General features: G+C 39.1%; 1 protein-coding gene across 4 annotated transcripts in view; it reads left to right on the forward strand.

The window, feature by feature from the left end:
• MDFIC (MyoD family inhibitor domain containing) overlaps nucleotides 1–16,700 on the forward strand; it is a 100,281-nt gene that overhangs the window by 39,539 nt on the left and 44,042 nt on the right. For all 4 annotated transcript variants that reach the window (XM_019654775.1, XM_019654773.1, XM_019654774.1 and 1 more), the window contains one exon: nucleotides 15,446–15,721. In XM_019654775.1, coding sequence (XP_019510320.1) covers nucleotides 15,446–15,721 — 276 coding nt within the window. The remainder of the gene's footprint in view (nucleotides 1–15,445; nucleotides 15,722–16,700) is intronic.

The following is a 16,700-nucleotide window of genomic DNA, read 5'->3' on the forward strand; positions in this document are numbered from 1 at the left end:
TCTTCCTACAGAGGAGCACGCAGTGTGGTGGAGAGGGCAGACCTTTAAACAGATTTTTCTCAGGGAAAGAGAGGAAGGCGCTTTGGGGTGAGCATGTGACCCACGGCTGACCAATGGGACAGCTCCTGGAGTATTTCTGGGAAAGGCATTTGCATGTTCTTAAAAAGATGGTTGGAAAGATCACCCTCTTGTTTCAAGGCTGTCATCTGTGGATGGGATGTCTGGAGCCGTGTCCAAGAGTCTTAAAGCTATGAGGGGGCTCGTCAGATGGGAAAGTGGACATGCCACGGATGACAGTGCAAATACAGAAGCTGCAAAATTAATTGCTCTAGAGCTGCCCTATCTTTCTATTTCTTGTTACGTTAGATAATAAATATCCGTAAGCTCTGTGCGGGCAAGCTGTTAGTAAATACTGTTCACTGTTGCATCCCTTATGCCTAGGACAGAGACTGACACTGGAGTATACGTATTCAACAGATGTTTTATAATAACTTTAGTTTGCAGCCAACTATTGATTGACAGATTTAGTGGGTTGTAATGCAAAATTAGAGGAAGAAATATTTGTGTACAGAGTTTCACTCACGTTAATATTTCAAAATGGTTAATGTGTTTGTTCCTCTGTGTTTAGCCATTTCCTGGTGTTTATGTTTGAGTAACATTTTATTCCCACAAAGGTTAAAGTGGTCTTGATACATTAATAAAGACAAAAATCTATACAGTCCCCAAATTTTAAAGCAGCCCTTTAAGGAGGGTGGGGGACAGTGGAGAGGTTTCACCTTAGGAAAAGATAAGATGAGAATATTGAGCAAATAGTGTCATTTTTACTTATTCATTTACATATTGAAAGCATTCCATTATCTTTAAACTGTAATCTATTGTTCACATATAAAAAAGAACTTGAAATTCATATATGTGAATCTCCGTCCGCAGGTTTGGATAACTTACTGCACCATTTTTCTGAATATTGTTATTTATGTGGGATAAGCAGCTTGTGCATTCCTTCCTCATGGTGAAATGCACAGGGGTTGGGCATGATCATTAAGACCAACCAGGTCTGAGAGTCAATTCTTAGAACTTTGCTTGGCGTCCTAAATTTTCAGATTGTGTATGTCAGAGAAAGCTGCATCTATAATGAGAGTTGTTACTAGGACTAAGGCACAAAGGTTTTTGTCTCAGGCCACATCTTAAAGGAATTTATTGAGGAGTGAAAAACTCTCCGAATAACAAACACTCAGCAATGAACTTTGAGGGCTGTGAGCTCTAGGGAATTCATAATGACGGGATTTTATTTTCTTCTGATTTACCGCGTGTAAGCTACTGGAAATACATTTACTTTTAAATGTTCAGTTAGCAATTCATAGTTTCCTCCACCTAATTCCGAGTCTTCTAAGTGGGATTTCGTTTGCATTTCCACTGCTCTAACCTCAAGGAGATAACCAGTTTTACTTGTACATTAAGTTGGATTTACTTTCATTATAGGGAGGAGGAAAAACTTTTAGATACATAATTTGGTACTGACTTTTCTTCTGCTGTTTTCAAAAAGGTCACTTAACTAGTATTTTTGATGCATTTCCCTACACATACTATGCTATCTGTAACTGAATCTTTAATTCCCTTGTTATAACAGAGAATTTCTTGAATCCTTGCTCTAGCTGCACCATCCTCATATTATGCTTTTACAGCAATTCCCCAGACTCAGGAAGGTGAAGGATGAAGTTTATAATGGTATTGAATACCAAACTGTTGCTTGATTTATTCAAGAAGGTTGTTACATACTGGGATCAAGTGACAGCTTAAAAGCTCATATAATTCATCATCACCAGTTACTTTTCACCGGGTGTCCACTGGGCGCTGCGTGCTGCGCGAGGCTCCCTGTCAGCGGGATGTGCCCAGTGAGGTGATGGGACTCCAGGACAACAGACTCTTGTCCTGAAGGTGCTTGCTCTATAATCAAGTCAGTAAATGCCCCGTGTTGTTAAGCTCCGTGTACAAAGTGTATGTGACTTAAAGTGCTTCATTTCCTGAAGGGTTGTCAGTGAATTGAGCTCCTGCTCACGTTACTAACTGTGCTGCTATCAGAGCAAGTGGGGTGACATTGGATGGACCAAGAGTGGGCCAGTTCTTGGCTGACCAGCACACATTTATGTGCATACACACACAGGCACTTTTGTCCCCATACATCTAATATCAAAATATTCCCACTGAATGAAATCCAGTTATCCTCCAAACAAATGTGTGTGTGCTATGTGTCTGTCTCATGTGACACCAATCAGTCACATCCAGATGATGAATCTAGAGCTAGTGTCACGCACTCCCTGATCCATAGACTCTGGGTGATCATTCTCTCTTTAATTTTGATCAAGATTGGATGTAGCTTCTCATGATCCTGCAATATATGGCTTAAAATATGTGTGAGTATCCATGGTGAAGGAAATATGGGACGGCTGAGCAGTAACTTTTCAAGTATGGTACTGGTCAAGGGAATGTCGAGTTGGCTAAGGACAGTACAGAAGATGACGTGGCAGGGACGTCATAAGCACCTCTAGTGAGTTTTCCCTGACCTAGTTCTGGGTTCTGTGGCCAATGGATGTCTTACCCCGGGGTTGTCTGCTAAGACTCCCTTTGTTGGTGCTTCACAGCCTGCTGTCTCTGAGAAGGGCTTGGGGAGGATTCTTTTGCCTGGGCCTTAGGTCTTTGCTTGTTGATAACAATGACTTAGATTCAGGGATTGCCTTAGGGTGGAACAGTCACAGCTCTTTATTTGGTAAACTAGGGATTTTTCGAGCAGCATAGTTTCTTTAACATCTTTGTTAACACCCGATTCCTTTATTTGGAGGTGGTGGTGGAGGACTTTGCATTCTGGTAACTGCCACCAAAAAGTGTGCCAAATGAGGACCTTTGACTCTGGCCCACTGCCTTGCCACTTTTGTGTTTGAGCTCTGGGCTCCTCTGTTTCCTTTGGTCTCAATTTAATGGCTTCCTATCACTCGCTCTGCTTCTGTGGGTGGAGAGGCTTGACCTCGGCTGCCCTTCCCCAGGCTGTATTCCCTTGTGAAGAAGTTCTGTGAACTACAGACCGGCGCTGGGGAGGCACTCGAGACAGCCTGGAGCTTTCGGCTTCCACAGTTCCTGCTCCCGCCTCACAGCCCGTTCCATTTTTCACACTTCCCTAATCAGCGCACTAAATTTAGACTGTAACAAATAATCCTTTAGCTGAAACCCAGGTAACATGCACACACATCTGAACTTTGGTGGTTCCACGTCCCTGGTCCCAGGGCTCGTGCTTGTAGTCGTGTACATGAACTGTGCAAGGCAGGTGGGGGCGGAAAGCCAGCCCTTTTGTCCTCACCAAGGCCCACACTCAGGCGAGGAGGCATTTGGACACTTGTCAGTACGGAGGAGATACCTTCCTGGGTTATACAATATAAGACTTACTTGATTGCTGCTGCCCAGGGCTGTGTGGCTTGCAGGTAAAAACAATTTCACAATAGAGTTGCCTTCTTTTTCCAGCTGGCTTTGACCTTGGCCAGTTGGAATGCAGTTTGTTGAGTTATTACAGCAGCTACTGAAAGCCATAAGCAGTCTGGTATCCTGACATGTGAATAGTTTCCTGCAGTTACCCTAAAACTTCAGCCTTAGTATGCACACGACCTGTGTCTCAGGAACTGATGGATGGTAGCTGATGAGAGTTTTCACTAAGCACTTCACTACTGTTGTATACTGACCACTGATTCTCGAGCCTGGGATGGAGTGATGATCTCATTTTCCCTGTTCTTGCCTTTTCTTAGCTAATAGCACATTTCAACAGCCTACTACTGATGCAGGTTTCTGTCCTAGACCACTTCTTGGTTTCCAGTTTTTTGACTTGGGTCTTTGCCTTGCCAGTCAGCTCTGCTCACATGGAGGGGGCTAACAGCATGCAAAGGCAGGACTGGGTGCTGGGACCTGTATCACAAAGCTTTTCTGCATCGTCCACGTGTGTCAACATGCATGTTAGGCCAAAACCCAAGAGCACTGCATGCTTCCTGGTGGGGAGTGTGTTTACATGCTTTCTGGTCTTTGAAAGCTGAAATCAGTCTGTAAAGTCTCTGGGAGAATTCTGAAGTTTCAAACATCTGGGGTTTTCGTAGCTGTTAACCACCCTATCTTTACTGTAGCATACATTGCTTAATGTTTGTAGATGTTGAACTTGGTTAACTAAAGTATATCTGACATGTTATTTAAAAAGATGATGCTTGAATATATCTTATCCCATTGTGATAGACAATCAGGTGTTTTTTAAGATGAATAATTAATTTTCATCTTTTCCTACAAACCTTGTGGTGAAACACTAGCAAGTTCTAAGAAATGTCTAACTAATGGTCTGAAGTATGACCCAGCAATTCCACTCCTGGGTATCTATCCAGAGAAATCCAAAACACTAATTCGAAAAAAATATATGCGCCCCTGTGTTTATTGCAGCGCTATTCACAATAGCCAAGATATAGAAACTGCTGAAATGCCCATCAATAGAGGATTGGATAAAGAAATTGTGGTACATTTACACAATGGAGTATTACTCTGCCATAAAAGAGAATGAAATCTTATCATTTGCAACAACATGGACCTAGAGGATATTACGCTGAGTGAAATAAGTCAGACTGACAAAGACAAATACCATATGATCTCCCTTACATGTGGAATCTAAAGAACAGAATAAACGAACAAACAAAACAGAAATAGGCTCAGATATATAGGTGGGAACATCTGATGGTTGCTAGATGGAAGGGGAGGTGGAGATGGGGGAGAAGGTGAAGGGATTAGAAAGTACAAGTTAGTAGTCACAAAATAGTCACAGGGATGTGAAATACAGTATAGGGAATATAATCAATAATGTTGTAAAGAACTATATAAGGTGTCAGATGGGCACTGGACTTATCAGTGTGATCACTTCATAGACTGTGTAGATGTCTGACCAATGCGCTCTATACCTGAAGCTGAAGTAGAATAATACTGAATGTCAACTATAATTAAATATATATACTAAATATATATATATATATATATATATAATTATACATGTATATGTATGTACATATAGTCACAGGATGTGGAGTACAGCATAGGGAATAGCATCAATGGAATTGTAACATCTATATATGATGTTAGCAGGGTAGTAGACTTGGGGAGCATGTTATTACTTTGTAAGGGGAGTAAATGTCTAACTATTACATTGCTTTGTATACCTTAAACAAACAAACAAACAAAAAAGACTGAAGTATGAGTAGTTAGCTACCTGAAATAACCTTGCTATTGTTTTAGAATTGAGGAAAGCTTCTGTTTGTTGAGACATACCACAGTTACAGTAGGGTTTTCAAAGTTTTGGCACCCACAAATTGATTCTTTTTAAAAAGCAAAAGAAATGCCTTTTATATATATATATATATATATATATATATTTGTCCTGAATATACCCATTATTACCTATTAGAAAATTCAGGAGTGATTCTTCAAAAAAACATGAAGACTTTATTTCTTGTGACGTTACCATATAAAAATTTCAGTATGTAAAATAGGTTTTTGGAAGATGGTTCCTTCGTGTTCTCTTTTTATTGAATTCATGTTTTCTATCATACAAAAACACTGTTTAGGCTATTTATCTTCTGTAAAATTAGGTGCAGATACATTCATTTAGATATACAATTATAAATGATTTTAAGCAGAGGGCAGCTTTGTCAGTTAAGTCAGAGGAAAAGGGGGCTAGTACAGCAAACAGAATGACATCTTCAGGTGGGAAGGCAGTGTGGCGTTTATGTAAGTCAAGCTTACAGACAGCGATCCGTAGTGAAACCTGCTGCCTTACACCGACAGTACCTCAAATGAGTGAGTGGTGGGCCCCTATTATCCTGGTTGGTGTAGCAAGAAACTAGGATGTACAGTAGCCGGCATTCTTGTGAGGATAAAAGCAAGCATTAGAGTAAAGCTACCCTTGGGGATATAATGAAGATTTTTGTTATTTATTGGTGTACTGTCTGGGGACTTTTTAGTAGCACGTGCAAATCTTAAAAGAAAATGCCGATTACTTTTCTTAATCTTTATTTTTGATTTTATTTTTCTGTCAAGTTGTAATTTCTTCTGAAAAATGAAAGGTAATGTTTGTATATTTATTTGAAAACTGTTTATTTACAAGAAGGTTTTGGGTTGATCTATAGAGAAAAAAACAAACAAACCTGGGAACACAGGATAAAAAAAATACAAGCCAAATAGTAAACTCAAAAGAAACGGGAGGGACAATTAGGTGGGAGGGTAAGGAAAGGGGACGGAGCCCCGAGGTTAAACCACCGGACCGTCACCTCTCTCGTTTCACCAGGGCGGGTCCTGAAACCCAGTGAGGGGTAGGAAGTTTCTCAGGTTCTGATTCCAAACCCTGTGGGCTTTGTTCAAAGCCTGTACGCGCCAACCCCTGCTGTTACCAGTGTCTTGTGTGAGGAAGCACCTGGGCACAAATTGCTTCCGATGTAAAAGTGACCTGCGCGTCCAGTTGGCCTGGGACTGACCTGGGTTTCAAACTGGAGGGTTCACACCCCGGCCCGGCCCTGCGTCCTGGGCAAAGCAGGATGGTGGGCTGCCTGCCTGCCTTCCTCCCAGCCCCGGAAGGAGAGAGATTTAGGGAGTTACAAAGTGGTCCTCCATTGGAGGAGTGTAGCTGGGTACTTTTCCTCCCGGACCACACGGCCCAGTGTCGCCCCTCGGTAACAATCATCTCCTGCCTCGCGAAGCTGAGTGGCCGCTTTCCGAGGTCCGCCTCAGGCGTGGACTTGGCTGTCGTCTTTCTACTGCTACTAATGTATTGTTTCTTTTTTTTGCAGTTACATGCAGTGTCTTTGGGTCATTTGGACTCGGGGTAGTTTAGGTGTACTATATGTATATATACCATACATACTGGTTAGCGGGCCTTGGTATAAGCTATTCGTGTTTTGTAGCAATGGATCCCAGCATTTATCCCATGGCTAAATAAAAGCTTCTCTTTTATGTAGTAGTGTGAGGTGACCCTTCTACGTCGGGGACAGACTCCTTCCTGCTGCCGTGCACATCCCTTCTGTTTGGTTTCTGTGGCATCCCTTAAGATATTTCCCTCAGCTGTGGTCAGAGCTGGGTTGCTGCCAAGAGCAAGAAAGAAGGCATAGGGAGGACACGCCCAGGTCCTAAGGCCTAGAAGGGGCCGAAATAATGTCTGCTCTTTTTACTTCAGCACTAACCTGAGTGCAGGGCTGAACCAAGTTGCAAGGAAAGCAGGGTTATGGGTTAGCCAAGCACCCAGGACCCAGGGGAAATGCATTGTGACAAGCTGGGAGTCTCCCCCTCCAGGCTGTACATATGTTTAAGTACTTTATAAATGTTCTTTTTCAAATGCAGAAAAATGGTTGATTCTCCAAACAATTTCTCAACTTTCATCCTCATGTTTTTGGGAGAAGTACCTCCTTCCCCTGCCACCTGGTGATTTATTTTGCAATCATGAAACCTGAATTACTGTCGAAATGCTGTTAGATGTGTGAGACCATCATAAGACAATCACTTCTCTTAGGTCTACATGAGTTCCCAGGCATGTAGTCACAGAATTTGGTTGGGTTTTTCAAATTGATCAGTGTTCTAAAAAATGTCACAATTCCAAAATATATTTCAATATATTAATATAGACAATAAAATGAAGATGGAAAATATAATATATGATGAAAGAATTCATAAGTTCAAAGAGATAAATAAAAAGTTTCAGGAGGCTCTTGGAGGAGCACTAAGGTTTCAGGAGGCTCTTGGAGGAGCACTAAAGAAGCAGAGGGAGAAAGTCGCAGGAGCTTTGTCGGTGTTAGGGTGCAGGAGCCACCCAATCTGCCCTCTGCAAGAGGTTTGCATCAAGCTGATGAACAGAATTGCACACTAGTGCATTTATTTTAGTTGATTTTAACCTAAATTTACATTATAACAATAAAGTAATATGATTTTGTTATATTAGTGAATGTTGAAGTAAGTTAAAGCTGTTATTGTACATAGATGCATATTAGATATATTTATATAATAAAACACTATCTTTTTTTTTTTTNGTCTGGGATGCCCTGCCAGGTGTATGTGGGTCTCTGAAGCACACCACTTTATATCAGTTACTCTGTATATTTCTTCCAAACGTTATACCTTCTTTTCTCTCCGTGATGCAGAAATGCCACAGCCCAGTCAGGTAACCCCGGGCCCCCTTCTCTCCTGTGAGAACACTGCCGCTGCACCCTGCTTACCTTTCCAGTATTTCTGTACTTTGGTCACGAACCATGACCACAGATAGAGCGGATGACCTGGGTTAGACTTGTTGACCTGGGGGTGCTGACAAGCTCTTCAGGAAGGCGTTGGACCTGTGGCAGGAATTCAGCCCAGTTCTCTGATTTTATGCATTCTTGATCCTTCCTTTTCTTTAAAGTAGTCTTTTGGCTTCTTACGTTTGTGACCTTTCTCTGTCTCCTTTTTAGACCCCCCCCTTTCTGCCCCCTTTCAGTGTTTCCCCTTGTATTCCTAGTGTAGCAGTTTTGCTCAACAGACCATAGAGACAGGACACCACACCCGCAGTAGGACTACAGCCACAACTTTCTGGGTGACAGCCTGGGTGGGGATATACCACAGTTGAGCAAGGACAGTTTGAAAAGCCCTATAGGCGAGTCACATATGTCCCACCCCTCATTCCTTAAGAGTCCCTGGTAAAATGGTAGAAGTGTCTTTCCTTGACCTCGTGGCCTCCCCTCCTCTCCTGTTCTGTACACCCTGATCTGGGCCCTTGCATGTGACATTGTACCTTCACTGAGATGCTGGGGGTCCCTGCACACGCAATTAAGTAACACAGCTCCATGTCTTTGCTTTTCAGCCTAGAATGTTTTCATAGCTTTCTTTGCCTCCTTGACCCGGGCACATATTTTTCAGACTTTAACTCAGGCGTCATATTCTGATGTCCCAATTTGGGGCTAATTGCCCCTTCTTTGGGTCCCCACAGTACCCTCCACATGCGAAATGGTACTGCAGTTTATCTGTTTTCCTGCCTGTCTTCCTGCACTAAAATATAATCTCACTGAAGGCAAAGACCGTCTCTTATTCTTAATTCCCAGCACACAGCTTGATGCCTGGCTTCTCATAAGTGCTCAGTAAATNGTTTTTTTTCTTATTCCCTTTATCTTTCTATTTTAATTGGCATGACATCTTAAATAAGGGAAATTCTGTGGATGCCTCTGTGAAGTTGGCCATGCTTATGCATAGAGGTAAATTGAGTTGTAAATAGGAAATTGTACTGAGAGTTCCCGGTAATGAGTGGGAGAAAGGACATTGCATTTTGGCTACAGGTGTCTCAAACTCAAGTGTTAGGCTGATCAAATGATATGATAATAAATGGTCTGCATAGTTCCAGGTCAGTGACACTACTTTCCAAACTAATTAGATTGAAAGGGGCATGATTGACACTTTAAAATGAGTTTGACATGTTAGCCGCATGGTCATCTCTGAAGCATAGGTAGGCTGTTAACTAACTGGCTCTCCAAGGAGTTGGGAGGCAATGCAATTTTCTTTAAAGAGTCTTTGCTTCTAGGTGATTGGGTGAAATAACTGAATGCAATTGAAATCCACTTGTTTTATACATTTGAATTTACTTATCATACCCCTCACCTCTTATTTTCCATTTGATATTTACTTATTATCAAGAATGGTAGCATTTGCATATCAGTCCAACTTGAAATTGCTCTCGGAATTTTTATAAAATTTTTCATTATTTGCTTCTAATATCATGTGTGAATTTATTTCTGATGTAAGACTGCAGCTTCATAAGCAATATGTAAAGGAAGAGGAAAATCAATAGCATATAAATGAAATGTAGGTCTACAATCCCTCTTTCTCTTCTCCCTTTTCATGTCTTCATTTTCCCCTCTCACATGCACACGTACACTTATGGCCCACCACAAAGATGGATGAGTGAAGTCTCTTATAACCCTGATCCTATCATAAAATCTGTTCCAGGTTGGGTTTGCAGGGCATGAGGAGCATGAAACACAAATGAATATGACTAAATATATTGTACAATGTCCCATCCATAAGTTCGCTGTTAGGCTATGGAGCTTAGCCAGGTGTAGGTTTATTTTATTTTGATTGCTTGAATTTTCCGATGAAAATTCCATCATCCTTGGTCACTTCTGCATGGGAATCATACTTCTGCNTTATAACAATAAAGTAATATGATTTTTGTTATATTAGTGAATGTTGAAGTAAGTTAAAGCTGTTATTGTACATAGATGCATATTAGATATATTTATATAATAAAACACTATCTTTTTTTTTTTTTCCCTCCCACCACTGCCTGTGTGTGTGTGTTTGTTTCACAGTGACCACAGAGTAGCAGAGTTACTGGACACCCAGTAAAATCTTTGTAATTATCCCTGGGAACAGTAATTTCAGTTTCTACCAAGTCATTTCTCACCTCCCCCCACCCCCGCCAATATTCTATTTAGATCATTTTGTTACTGACAATTTTGAATCCTAGGCATTTCATTTTGATTTTTTGTATGCATACAACAACCATTTGAACTGACTAAATGGCATGAGAATTCTTCTGTAATTTTATTAAATCTGATGTATGTAATGGACCAACGATGCAGATGATTTGCACGTTGTCACAGATTAGATGCTTTAGCACAATGTTGCTTATGCTGCTACTCCAGCAGCTGCAGTTAAAGTATAGTTATTACTAAGCTACATTGTCACCCAGGTTTTATAAAAAATTATCAAAAGAAGTTCATACTATTGACTCATTACTCCCAATTTATTATTCTTATTGAAAATCGCTAGATCTAATTCATTGGTTTCCTTCCTGATTGAAAACATTTGAACCTAAAGCACAGTATTTCTTAAGACATTTGTGGCTATTCATCATGGATATTAGAATTACAACCATGCTGCATTGTATGAGCAACGATTTTTTTTTAATTCCTTACACATTTGGTAAGCGGTGACCAATGCTATCCAGATTTGAAGATGCTGAGTGTTCATATAACGGTATTTGAAATTTTGATGTGTATTGCATTCGTTACTGAATATCAAGAATACATTTTTTTGCTCATATAGAGTAAGTTTAAAATGGGGTCTTTTGTAGAAGCACCCATCCTGTTTAGAATGATATAACAGATGCCTGAATGTTCACATATCAAACAAAATGCCAGCTTTCTGTAGAAAAGAGGTGTCAAAAAGTTTCTTTGTACCTTTAACACATGTGATTATGTAGTACAAAATGCAGAGTTTGTAAAATTTCTTGAATATACAGGCAAAAAAATGAATAATTCAAAACAACTCATAAGTTCTACATTGTATTGTCCCTTTATAAGGCAGGCGAAGGTAGCGTGCTCCCAATAGAGCTGAATTTGCACAAGTTACACCTCTGAAAATGCCAGATGGTGTATGGTCTACTTTGAGAGCTGTCACATATGTAAAGATTTGAAAAAAGAAAGACAGCTGAATGAGAGCAGTGGGTCATTAAAGGGAGAGTGAGGGTCCCTAGGCATCACTTGTGTTTTAAGAAGCATTGTGTCGTTCCCATATTAGCATGCTGTTTTTTTTTTAAAGCCATACACAACTTTTACACAATAAGGAAAAGAAATCTGTTTAGAGCCAAGTAGTTATGTTTTAATGAGTCAGATGTTTTTGTTCTTTATTTGAGAATAAAATCATGTTTCCGACTTGGTTTTATTTGCAATTTTGCTGTAAGATTCGTGTCACACCCATGAAAAATTATCAATGAAGTTAAAATAAATGTCTGTTGAGATAACCAAATACATCTAGGATTTATTCAGTTTTGATTTGACTTAAGCATCTGACAAAATCATAAAACTAAGAAAGTTTTAATGTTAAAAAAAACAAAAACTGGAGTGTAGAGATAATATTGTACTTGCTTACCTGACCATAATACAAACGATAGTAAAAATAATTAGGTGACAGTGAAACAAAAATGAATGTACTATCATTTATCTGCCAACAGAAGTAGATACCATTTTGAAGGCTGATATGTAGATAAATCATTAAGGATATGTTTGAATATCACTCCAGCCATACCCAGTAATTTGCAAATAGTCAATTTTGATAGTAGAAAAAGGTCAGATCTGTCAGTTTTAGAATATGGTGGCAAGACATAGTTGTCTTTTACCACCTTTATTTTTATTAAGACTGTTTAACTATTCCATGGTAAATTTAAATTTATCTTGGATTATGGAATATGACCAGACATTTTTGATTGATAAGAAGTCTCCCAGCATTGGTCAATGACATTTCAACTTAGCCGAGCTCTCAGATTCTTCAACTATTCTTTTCAGAGAAAAAGTGACCCAACACATTCCATTTATTTGGTGAGGTTACTGGAAAAGTGCTCTGAAAAGAACACCAAATTAGGTTTAACTGTCTTCTTTGGCATCCTTTTCAATAAACATGCATAATGAGCTTTATTTTCAATAGCAGTCATTAGGGTGTCATTCTAGTTGATACAAGAAGTTACAGGAGCAGCAAATTCATCTCTAGATCAAATGATTGCTCACCCCAAGAAATAGATCTCCTTTTGCAGATGCTCGGTTGCTGATTTTAGTGATGACAAGGGCATATATTGCTTTTAACAGAGAAGTGACTTTTTCTCCTTTTTTCCTTTTCATCAGGAGTTAGGGGAAAAACAAAATATTTTGATACATTTTATACCATACTTTGTGGTTTCCCAAATATTTAATTTTTAGAGAATTACTCTTTGCTTATTACTAAACTGAAACACTAAAAGGTGTGCATATATTAGTTTTATAAATCAAGTGTTAATGTTAATACACTTGGTATGAAAGCATGCCTTTTAAGTAATAAAATGAATGTCTTTTTCTTGAAATGTATACATTCATGAGTAGAATATTTTGATATTTTTCTTAAAGAGACATATGATATGTGAACAAGAAGAGAGGTAAACAATGTGTGCCAAAACCATGCTAAATGCAAAGTGTCTCCTTTGTCAGAAATATATACCCAGTCTCCGCTAGTCCCCACGTCACAGATAATCAGTCCCTTTTGGACATCACCATTGCCATGTATAACTGTATGGCTTCGCATGCAATATGTTTTCTAAATTGAAGAGTTCTAATATTCAGATTTAATTTACATTTTGTAACTATTCATAATCATACATGGAAAAGAGGACTAATTAAAACAGCAGTTTTAGATTTTGAAATCCCAGGAAATTATAAAATAGTGAATTTTGACAATGAATGGCTTTTGTTGTTCTGTTGTTTTTAATTGAAATGCTATCTATGACTGATAGCTTTGCTTAGGAGCTACGCAATCAAGGTAAATTGTTCATTTTAGTAATCTCATTGCTTACCCAGCATAAACACATAACTTTTGGAGAGAGACCAGGGCTCTTAGCTGCGAAAACTAGAATTAATTTTGGCTAACTTAAATAGATAATAAATGCATTAGCAGCACAGAGACTCTCCCAAGAGTTACACAGCCAAGGATCATGCTGCTGACTGTCTGGTCTGCTAGGAAGTGGCCGTCAGACCACACCCACTGCCAGGACCATCAAGTGCCCTTTTCACTGTCTCCCTGGTGTGGCTGCCGCAATTGCGCCTTGGTCACTTCTGCATGGGAATCATACTTCTGCTTGGTCTTCTAGAAGTATACTTCTTGGTAGAAGCATACTTCTGTCACACATCTGCCTCCTAGCTGCAGAGGAGTCTAGGCATGAGATAGAGGAACTGACCAGAATCTGTTAGGGTGTTCAGAAATGCTAGTGTCACAAATGATGGGAAGTTATCCTGCTGGTTTTGATTCATTATCCAAAGGGTCAAATTAGTTTGTCCTTCCTTAGTGTCAAGCTATTAAAATAGCCTCATATTTTTCTTTGAAGCTAAAGAGCTTTACTTTTCATGTATAGGTATTTACTATATCTGGAATTTCTTTGTATGAGGCATACATGCACTTACCTTGCTCACACACATACATACTCGCAGGAGGAATTCTTCCTGCCGTTCCACTGGTTTATATGTCTATGCCTGGACCAATGCCAGATTGCTTTAGCTATGGTGGGTTTTTAAATATGACTTTATATTTAGTAAATCAAGTCCCACAATCCTCTTTTTCTTCCTTAAAATTTCCTTCATGATTCTTGATTACTCTTCCTTATAAACTTTTGGATTAGCTTGTCAAGTTCTATAAAAATGTCTGTTGGAATTTTTATGGCAATTATACACTAAATAAATTGGAGAGAATTAACATATTACCAGAATTAATATATTTATATTCTCAGCATTTATTAGGGTTTTTGTTTATGTCCTTCAGTAATGTTTTATAATTTTTGTTATAAAATCTATGCCCATTTTTCCTGGCTTAATTCCTAGATACTTACAGGATTTTAGTTGTTGTTATTGTAAAAAGTTAATTTTTTCTTGTATTCTATTTGGTTACTGTTGGCATAGAGGAACTTTATTGATTTAATGTGATTGATCCTGTAAATATCTTGCTAAATTCTTAGTTTTTCAAGACTTATAGTTTCTTAAATTCTTAGTTTTTCGAGGCTTATATTTTCTTATATTATATACATGTATCAAAAATTTTGTTGCTCCTTTTCAGGACTCAGACCTGTTATTTCTTTTTTGTGTTTAGAACTTTCAGCAGGATCTCTAATGTAATGTTGCATAAGAGGGGTGAAAGTGGGCATTCTTTTCTTGGTTGTGACCTAGATGGGAGCACTTTTAATGTGTTGACATTTTATTTTGGGAGATGTGTTTTATCAGATTAGGAAAGTTCTACTCCTAAGTTTTATAAATGGTTTATTTTAAAATGAAATTAAGGAATAAAGATAGAACAGGGTTCTTCTCCAGGGTTTAAAATGGAATTAAAAAGAAAAACAACTATATTTCTCTACTATTGTCCAGCTTCAATACCTGAATTCATTTTCTTTTATGTCAAAAGATAATTGAGTACGTTATCCTTATCAGGGATAGCAGGGTGAGACTTCTGTGTCTCTAGCTCTCAAAGAGGACCTGGTACATAGAAAACAATCCGCTTTTGCTGTTGAATGAGTGTTGGGTTATTGTTTTCAGAATTCTAACTTAAATTTGCTTAAAAAAACAAACCACTTTTTCTTTTTGCCTTTTTGTAAAGTCACTTTTGAGGGCCCTTTTCTCATTTTTCCTTTTAGTAAGGATGCTTTCTCTATGTTTATTTGTTATTGTTTATGTTGTTTATTATTTAGGTTACATTTAATATGTATTGTTATTCTGTCCATGTTTATTCATATTTTACTTTTTCTTTTCCTCTTCATTTTGAGGAGCATGGGTGAAATCCCAGAAAGCCTGTTACTGAATGTATTTTGATATTTTCAAATATTAATTTCTGTTGTAACCACATAAACTTTTCCCGTTTTTTAATTTAGCCCAACCTCAGCGCCTGCCTCAGCGTGCCACTTCCGCACAGGAACCGAGTGAGGAGCAAACAGGCAAGATGAAGGCGTGCCACCAAGGTCTGCGCAATGGCAACGGGATTCCCCACGGGGCCAGACGCGCGCCCGCAGACACTCGGAGACTTTCAGCACCTGTTACTCAAAAAATGCACAGGAAGATTCAGTCAAGCTTGTCTGTGAACAGCGATATCAGTAAGAAGAGTAGGGTCAATGCTGTCTTTTCCCAAAAGCAAGGCTCTTCACCTGAAGGTAAGTTTCAGATATATGCATATTTTATTTGACCAGGTGTCCAATCAGATTCGCTAATGATTATTTGATCAAGCAAACGCAAAAGAAGAATCTTGCTTATTTGTTAGACAAACAGGAATTTTGGTAAAATGCAACTTCACTTCCCCCCTAAAGGAGAGCACAGGCTATGAAAGGAAGTTGGGCAGCTGACATCCTGCTTTTAGGGTATTGTCTCCTGCAGTGAATAGTGAGTCATCCTTTTATACTTTTTTAAGTATCACATTTATAAAGATGCATACAACATTGTGGTGGTATGTGAATGTATGTGAGGACTTTTTCTGTTCTTGTTTCAATGTGTTTTTCTGTGGTTGAGATAAGATTGACTGCTTATATCTTTGTCTTGAAAATCAGTTCTTAAGTATGCGAAACTAAAACCAGAGAAAGATTTGGTAATTTTCATGTTCTTGCCAGGGAGTGGACTGGGGGATGTCTGTTGCTTGACTGACTAACCTCTTTCTCCACCAGTGCTGCCACCAGCTGCCCCACCACCCCGCCCCATACCAAGCTCACTAGCCCACCACCCCGCCCCATACCAAGCTCACTGCGGTCTTGCCATCAGCCCCTCTCAGGAACTAGTGATTACCTCTTCAATTCTGCCTTATCATGCCCTTGGCTAGGTGAAAGTCAGGTTAAATATGATGAACCCGAGAAAGCTTTCCTTTATTATAACACAAACCCATGTGATGACAATGGGTTTATAACTTACAGACTTTTTTCTAATAAAAATGGCTTGCTTTATTATATTAAAAAAGGAACAGTATCCCCCCATATTTAAGGTCCCGATTTCTCCCAGCATATGTTACTCTGCTCTCCCTTTTTCCCCCTTTAGCAGTTCTTGAGCATCAGAACACTCAGATATTCTATCTGATGTATATATAGTATGTGTGTGTGTGTGTGTGTGTGTGTGTTTCTTATTCCCTTTATCTTTCTATTTTAATTG

The sequence above is a fragment of the Hipposideros armiger genome, unplaced genomic scaffold (assembly GCF_001890085.2).
Source record: "Hipposideros armiger isolate ML-2016 unplaced genomic scaffold, ASM189008v1 scaffold_230, whole genome shotgun sequence".
Taxonomy (NCBI): Eukaryota; Metazoa; Chordata; class Mammalia; order Chiroptera; family Hipposideridae; genus Hipposideros; species Hipposideros armiger.